Source organism: Trachymyrmex cornetzi, unplaced genomic scaffold, assembly GCF_001594075.2.
Source record: "Trachymyrmex cornetzi isolate Tcor2-1 unplaced genomic scaffold, Tcor1.1 scaffold26, whole genome shotgun sequence".
In the NCBI taxonomy this organism is placed as follows: domain Eukaryota; kingdom Metazoa; phylum Arthropoda; class Insecta; order Hymenoptera; family Formicidae; genus Trachymyrmex; species Trachymyrmex cornetzi.
In genome coordinates this window covers 1,845,994-1,853,981 of record NW_017297270.1, presented here as the reverse complement: position 1 = coordinate 1,853,981, position 7,988 = coordinate 1,845,994, and the positions used below count along the sequence as shown (strand labels likewise).

Sequence of the window (7,988 nt, the reverse complement as noted above, 5' to 3'; positions counted from 1 at the left end):
GTTTGTATATATTATTTACATTATATATTGATTTCAATCTAGCAAAAACCGTATATTTTAATGTATCTAGTTTTTGATAGGTTGAAATCTATATATATAACAGTATATATAAACAAAAAGTTTAAATAAAATATAGAGTATATTCTAAATGAAGTATATGTTTGTTATATTTGTAAGACTCTGAAATCGTAGAATAGAAAGAAATTTAACTTTTAATTTTTCAATTACTTTTTTTTTATTAACTTAACTTTTAATTCAATTAATTTCGTTATACATTAACTTGTATCTTAACTAAGTTAAATTTTCAAGGTTGTTAACTTTAACTTAACTTAGTTAAAAGAAAAAATTAACTTACCCAATCCTGGTTATCTATTTCAAAATATGTCTTATCTTCTATAACGAAACATTCATAGTCAATTCTTATATTTAAGACTCCTGTCTTAAGATTCCTAAATAGTCGCTGTGACTATTATTGGATCATAAGCGATTAAAAATGACACGTTAAAGTGTCTATTTTTTTCATGTCATTTATGGGGATGATGACTGCCACTTAGCCGATAAGAGGCGCTAGTGTGCTTGGAGACATGTCAAATTGCATCTGTTTATGAAACTAAAGACAAATATTTTTATTTAACATACCAGGCATGTGTGTAGCATATAGATGCAAAAATAGGGGAAAGCATCGGTTCCCGAAAGATGAGAAGAAAAAACAGTGAATAGCAGCAATAAAACGTAAAGTTTTCCGCCCGAGTGCTGAATCGCGTGTGTGGACAGACCATTTTAAACTCGAGGATTATGCTACCGCTGGCTTTGATTCAGATGATTTGTATTAAGATTACTGGATATATAGTGAGAAACAGCATTTTTGTTATTATTTCTTAATGTGATTTACGTCTTAACCATAAATTGTTCAAAAACAACAATTAATAGTTGTGTTCAGTAAAAAGAAAAAAATCACTAAGCGCTAACTGATTAATTTTCTCTGCTGAACGTAGCCAATCTGTTAGAGTAGTGTATTAAAGTCCACAGCAAATTAAAAAGTGTAAATAACTGTCTCGATATCGACACAATGATTCTTTTTTGTAACCTTTTAAAATCACATGATAGCTTAATTGACAAACGGGACATTATACCGACACTTGGGTGCGTTCCGTTTCTCGCGTATAATGCATCGTTTATCTTTGTTGCTCACCAAATGTTAAACAAGGACAATGGATGCATCATGCACATCATGCGCGATACGGAACGCACCTTTAGTCTAAAAATCCAGACACTTCAATGCCTTTCCATAAGTTCGGCCTTTTTTTCCCCTCAAAGGCGCTCCCTTTTCTTTAATTCTTCCTTAAATTTAGCAACTTTCAATTTACTATAATCCATATTTATTTTTCAATAATAATTTCAATCCACAAGATCACCAAATTATTTTCTATGTCTCCATTCACTGATTATAAACGAAATGTACACTTTCGCGATCATTTTCCCTAGATCGATACTATCCTATTTGACAAGCTGAACTTGTCAAATAGCCATTCCCATAAATAAAGAGAATTTGGATAAAACAAAATGAGATCATTTTAAAACAGTTGTAAAAACAGACCGAAGCTATCCCCCCCCCAAATCTGACTTTTCATACGCAGCACGCTGCGGCAACAAAATGCTATTATTGGTTAAAAACTTTTTATGAGGTGACACCACACTTCTATTATTAGAAGTCTGTGGGTGACACACTTCCAATCAATTTTCGAAAATTTGAATTACCTGACATTTTACTGCTACAGCGTGCTACGCATGAAAAGTTAGCTTGACAGTCAATAAATAGTCGTAAAGAGCACGTGAAGTGCATTTACTAATGTTTACTTACACATACAAGCATTTTCACTTTAAACGTGTGCTTTACTATTTACTAACTGTCAAAGGAGGAGCATAAAGGTAACTTTGGTCCATTTTTACAAGTATTTTAAAGCGATCTAATTATTTTATCCAAATTCTTTTTGTTTAAGTATACAAATGGCATACAAGAAACTTCAACGTGTCATTTCTCGCTTATAATATCACGGTCCAATATAGCCACAGTGACTATTCAAAACCTTAAGTAGCTTTAAGATGTAATAAAATAAATCAATCATAGAGCCGTATTAACATTTTAAGATATTGCTTAAGACCATCTTAAAATAAGAATGGATTATGAGAGAATACCGACCTTAGACATGCCAATATTTATAGTCCATTATTTTAAGATCGTCTTAAGTAATGTCTTAAGATGCTAATATAGTCCTTTGATTGGTTCATGACATCTTAAGACTGTACTTAAGACGATCTTAATTCTTAAATATAAAAATCGATCATGAATATTGGCCTTGATTATATTTTTAGTTTTATCTTTTCCATGATCTTATTTTTAATTATCTAAATTTCTATAAATTTAATTTGTTTCTATGTTATTTTTTCTATCGTCTGATTTCAATTGCAGTACGAAAATAATTCTGTCTTCTAGCTTTTCTAAATTGCATTGCAATTAATTGCATGTAGCATTTTATTTTAAACAGCGTTTTTATTTTATACAAGCTACTAAAATGTAAATTAATACTGAAAAGAAAATTAAGAATAAAAAAATTGTAGTCTCATAAATATACCATAATATAGAAACTTGTTTATATTTGAGTACTATTTTTCAAATTATATTTTTACTTTTTTTCAGGATTTTTATAATAAAGTATTTTCTAGTTCTCGATTGCAAACTCATAGCGGTATAGATATGAATCATTGTTCGACAGAAAGTGGTTTAAATTTATTTTTGATACCTTCGAGAAATAAACAAGGTAAAAAAAAAGATTATTTTAGATCGTTTATGGAAAATTATATATTAACATTTAATGTATTTAATTGCATTCGTATTTTTTGCAGAAGATATGATTTTTTGTGAAAATGAAGAATTTCTTATAGATAAACTGCGAACAAAGATATATGGAGTTCCTAGGAATTCAATTACACCTTCTGTGTTAACAGAAAAAAATTGGTAATTAGATAATATTTTAAGACATATATTTTTTATTTTAATCGGATATTGAATTATTTTATTTATTTTTTATCTTACTTTCGATTCCTATTTGTATTCTAATGATTTGATTATTAAATCAATATAACATAAATAAAATCTTTAGAGAAAGTAAAAAATGACAAGAATATACAATTTTATTCCAAAAAGAAAATACAAGAAATGTGTCTATTTTATACGTGCAATAAAATAATGCAAATATTATCGATAGGTATCATTACGTTTCAAAAGTCATAGAAGTTATAAAGAAAAGCCATCTGTCTTCTGAATATGGAAGATTAATGCCTTAAATCTAAAAGTTTATATGAAAGGATATAAAAATAAATGAAATATATAATTAATCTACTTTATTTATCATTTTTATATATTATAATTTTAAATTAAGAAATGTAAAAGTATTTAGTATACACTATTGTAAAATATGCTGTAGAATTAAATTATTAAAAACGATTTTCAAAAATAATAGTCCCTCCCTCCCTCCCTCCCCCCCTCCTTCTTTCTATTTTATGTTAAATATTATAAATACTTTTTTACATAAAAAACAAATTGATTTTACAAACGAACTTCACCATTTGAATTTCTTTATGAATAATCTTCTTGTTCGCTGTCACCTTGTTGCATGGATGCCATTTGTGTAACAGCTTGTAATTGTTGCCACTGTTGCTGTTCCGCGACTGCTTGTTCCTCTCTTGCTTTAGCAAATAACTCCTGTTGTTGACGTAATAATTCTTCTTCTGGAATGCCCAAATTTTCTAATCTGGTACTTTGACGTCTTCTTTTAGCCGCTACAGCTTTGCAATCCCGTAATACAGCCTCTGCTTCTGCGTTATAATCACCAAAGCCCAATTTATCAAGAGCTTGTAAAACATGTTCCGCATTTATAGTTTTTTTTTGTTGTTGATTACAAATTTCATTTGCTTCGGAAGACAACAAATGAATGAATTCTGTACAGCAGTTTAAAATAAGTTCTCTGGATTCATTTGCCACTCGCACATGAGGTAATATTTCCTTGATTATTTTGTTAATTGATGCCCGAGGAAGAGTAAGCTCGTCATCGTCAGTTGGTGACATTGCAGCCGAGGCCATTTGTGTAACTTCTGAAATAGTAAATAAGAAAGTGTTGAAGATTTGTGTGCGTGTGCGTGCGTGCGTGCACGCATACGTGCGTTAAGTATAATTTACGATAAAAAAAAAAAATATATATATATATACATGTATTAATTTTTATTGTTGATAAAAAAATAAATCTTTCATTAATTGTAATCATTATGTAGTTTACGGAATTAATAACTGTATATTCCTAATAATTTTTATGATTTTTCAATTATTATCTCATTAAATAATATGTATTATTTTTACAATGAAAAGATCATTTATCATTTTATTATAGGAAATCGTAAGGTTCTTAAGCACTTCGATTATCAGATAAGAGTTACCAGATATATGTTTTGCTAAAGATAAATCCTATTCGAACTTTGAAGTTGAAATAAAGCACAGTATTATTGATTGAAGTAGACATCTTGTTGCTCAATGCATTGTAACAAAAATATAAAATAGTGTAAAAATGTAACATATTTAAATTATTTAGAAAATAGACATACACTATAAAATGAGATGTTTATACAGTGTAAATATATTTTAATATATGATATAATTATTGTATGGCTTTTATATTCTGATGCAATATGCGCAACAAATGCAAAAAATATAACAAAATTTGCTGGCGTTGTCGAAAATATTACAGTGTACGTTTCAGAAGATGAAAGTTATTTCAAAAGCGATAATGCATTAAAATCATTGAAATTGAATATATCTTGGACGCCATCAAATGGAGAAAAAGAACCTTCTTCGTACAGGTACTGCATTAATTAATGCTTTTCAATAATAATTATCTATAAAGATTATATAAATAATAACAAATTTCAATATGTGTTATAGTGTTATGATTACAAGTATGTTAAAAGAAACTGATATAAATAGGACAGAATGTACAGAAGGTTTCGCGCTCTACAATGTGCAAAATAAAAGTCAATTTAGCATATTAGTACCACAAAATAAATTATTGAATGGTATATCGGATATACAAATACATCCAAATTGTACGTACAAAATACAAGTATATGCCAATCCGAGAGTTAAACCCATAGGAAAGTTACCAGAGGTGAAATTATAAATTAACATTATAAAAAGACATTACATTATATGAAATTTCTAAGATGTTTTTCGTTATATTATAGGTCATTTATAGAGTTCCAGAATGTATAAGACATAAATGCAGTTGTGCGGATGCAAAATCTATTTTGCCTATTCCAAAAGTAGAAGTAATTCGAGCAAGAGAAAGTGTAGTTATTAATTGGAATAATACGTCGAATAATTCTCACATTCATTCTTATATAATTAGGTGAGATTTTTTTATTTTACTTTATATATATTAATTTGATTGTCATATCATTTTGCTTAAATGATAATGCATTATGTAATATTTTAGTGTTGGCATACCATTGTTGATATCAAAAGCGGGACATTCTGTGTATAATATCACAAAGATAAGTAACGTGACTTCTACAATAAGTACCTTTAATTGGAACATGAGAATTGATGATCAATATATAAAAGTAAAAAATGGATATAAAATATTGGTAGCTGCAATGGATTATCGAAATTGTTTAGGAACTCAAGGTGATTTCACCATTGTTGATATAAGCAAAACTAAAATATTGGACAGGAGTACTATGGTATATATATATAAACATATCTTAACAATTAATATGTATATGTATAATATTAAATTCGTATAATATAATTATGTTACAGTGGCTATTACTTGCCGGTATTATCATTTGTGTTATACTAGGCTTTATTAGCATTATATCAATACATAATAAAAATGGGTATCAACTTGTATTTCCTTTCAAACGGTAAGTAAAAAGTTTACGAAACTATTTTTTACAATTTATGTATGTGTATAGTAATTATTGCATATTTATTATAACAAACATTTTATTTTTAACGATAGGAGACAAACAGTGTCTGATCCTTCTGCTTGTAAACTGGCTCAATGGCCAGATGTAGTTTTTCAGAGACGTAATCTCGATGTATATGTTGAACAAAAATCTGAGGTAAATGGAAAAAGATTAAATAATTAAAAATCAATTTAAAATTTTAATTTAAGAAACTTCTTGTAGGAGACATGTTACAAAGCTCAGAAAGATGAATTTGAAGTACCATACAAATATATAAATTTTATACATGAATTAGGAAAGGGACAGTTTGGTAAAGTATACCTAGGTAGCTTAAACAACAATAAGAACATATTAGTAGCTGTTAAAATGTCACAATGTTCTGATGCATGTAACGAACCTGAAGTCAGACATCAATTACTGGAAGAAATTAAAATAATGAAGGCAGCTGGTTCTCATACACATTTAGTAAGCCTTATAGGTTGCTGTACTTTACCTAATAATCCTATATGCATACTTTTAGAATATATGGAAGGTAGAGATTTGCTTGCATATCTACATGACAGAAGAAAAATTAAATCAGGTGATAAACTTTTGTACAGTGTTGAAAAGGCTGTATCTAAATATGCAAATATTATTGAAAGAAACAAAAATGATAACGAAAATTTGTATGATACAATCGAAAATCAACAATTTATAAAGTTTGCGCTTGATATTGCAAGAGGAATGGAACATTTGGAAGCTAAAGGAATTATACATAGAGATTTGGCAGCAAGAAATATCCTCCTTTCTTCAAATCTAACACTAAAGGTAGTAGACATCTGTATAATAATTATTTAAAAAATAGTATATACAGATTTATTATGGATTTAGATTTCTGATTTTGGTTTGTCACGAAATGGAATATATGTAATAAATAATATGGCTGGCAAAGTTCGTCAACTCCCAATACGTTGGATGTCACCAGAAGCTATATGTAATCATGCTTTCTCTTCTAAAAGTGATGTCTGGTCATTTGGTGTTGTGCTCTGGGAAATTGGAACTCTAGGTTCTTTTCCATATGCTAGTATACAAGATAACAAGTTATTATGTTATTTAACTCAGGATAAATGTCGTTTGACATGTCCTAATACGGTTTCTCACAATATATATAAAATTATGTGTTCTTGTTGGAATATGGTTCCACACGATAGACCTAGTTTTGCACAACTTGTTTTAGATTTGCAAATATTAGAAAAATCTTTACATTCTATGCATGATGCAAGCAATCCTTGTTATGCATTGCTATCATATTAATAATCTTGGAATTAATTGGAAAGATATGTATACACATATGTATGTGCATTATAAGAAAATAAAACAAAATATGAATGTTTTATTAAAATTGTAAAATATTTTCTGTTACCTGCATTTCTAAGTTCGAAAAAAATTAATTTGGCGCACAGTTTAAATGACTACAAATACAGTATATATGTATGTGCATAGTATATACAAATTCATATGGAATTATCTAAACGTTAAAAATCCAGCTTCGATCATTATGCATCTTTATTTCCTATCGATTGAATCATAAAGTTTTATTTTATGGAATATAAAGATTAATACTGAGAAATAAAATATTTTATTAAAAAATAGTTCAGAGTCCTAGCAAGTATAGCATATTTAAGACAGTTAAGAGTAAAATTGGGAATAAATATTCTAATCCCCTAGTAAGACATCTGTTAGTACATACTCATATATAAAATGAAATAGATATATATTTAAAATTTAAAATAAAATATTTTATTAAAAAATAGTTCAGAGTCCTAGCAGGTACAGCATATTTAAGACAGTTAAGAGTAAAATTGGCAATAAATATTCTAATCCCAATAAGACATCTGTTAGTACATACTCGTACATAAAATAAAATAGATATATATTTAAAATTTGTAAAAGCGAAATAGCCGGTATTCATAATCGGTTCTTATGGCTAA

General features: G+C 28.2%; 3 protein-coding genes across 15 annotated transcripts in view; 2 read left to right on the top strand and 1 right to left on the bottom strand.

Moving 5' to 3' along the window:
- The window catches only part of LOC108761699 (protein SMG9), a 16,221-nt gene extending 12,713 nt beyond the window's left edge, over positions 1 to 3,508 (top strand). For all 9 annotated transcript variants that reach the window (XM_018508381.1, XM_018508375.1, XM_018508374.1 and 6 more), the window contains 3 exons: positions 2,699 to 2,819; positions 2,905 to 3,016; positions 3,267 to 3,508. In XM_018508381.1, coding sequence (XP_018363883.1) covers positions 2,699 to 2,819; positions 2,905 to 3,016; positions 3,267 to 3,345 — 312 coding nt within the window. In that variant the 3' untranslated portion in view covers positions 3,346 to 3,508. The remainder of the gene's footprint in view (positions 1 to 2,698; positions 2,820 to 2,904; positions 3,017 to 3,266) is intronic.
- Positions 3,509 to 3,546: 38 nt separating this feature from the next.
- NC2beta (negative cofactor 2beta) overlaps positions 3,547 to 7,988 on the bottom strand; it is a 7,793-nt gene continuing 3,351 nt past the window's right edge. For 3 of the 4 annotated variants that reach the window (XM_018508324.1, XM_018508326.1, XM_018508325.1), the window contains exon 2: positions 3,547 to 4,152. In XM_018508324.1, the coding sequence (XP_018363826.1) occupies positions 3,638 to 4,141 (504 nt within the window). In that variant the 5' untranslated portion in view covers positions 4,142 to 4,152 and the 3' untranslated portion in view covers positions 3,547 to 3,637. Of the gene's footprint in view, positions 4,153 to 6,511; positions 6,568 to 7,988 lie in introns of those variants that run through there. The other variant, XM_018508323.1, reaches the window with a different exon arrangement.
- Positions 4,670 to 7,331, top strand: LOC108761665 (vascular endothelial growth factor receptor 3). 2 transcript variants are annotated; one of them, XM_018508322.1, is made up of 8 exons: positions 4,670 to 4,911; positions 4,994 to 5,216; positions 5,293 to 5,456; positions 5,544 to 5,790; positions 5,870 to 5,973; positions 6,072 to 6,174; positions 6,241 to 6,825; positions 6,889 to 7,331. In XM_018508322.1, exons 1-8 carry the CDS (start codon positions 4,670 to 4,672, stop codon positions 7,309 to 7,311), a joined length of 2,091 nt encoding a protein of 696 aa, XP_018363824.1. In that variant the 3' UTR covers positions 7,312 to 7,331. The 2 variants fall into 2 exon arrangements, with proteins under 2 accessions (XP_018363824.1, XP_018363823.1); XM_018508321.1 differs by having other exon boundaries at positions 6,048 to 6,174.

Coding starts and splice junctions, on each gene's coding strand:
- LOC108761665 (XM_018508321.1), top strand. CDS start 4,670: ATGTTTATACAGTGTAAATATATTTTAATATATGATATAATTATTGTA. Junction 5,974..6,047: donor CTTGTATTTCCTTTCAAACG/GTAAGTAAAAAG, acceptor TATTTATTATAA/CAAACATTTTATTTTTAACG. Junction 6,175..6,240: donor ATGTTGAACAAAAATCTGAG/GTAAATGGAAAA, acceptor AACTTCTTGTAG/GAGACATGTTACAAAGCTCA.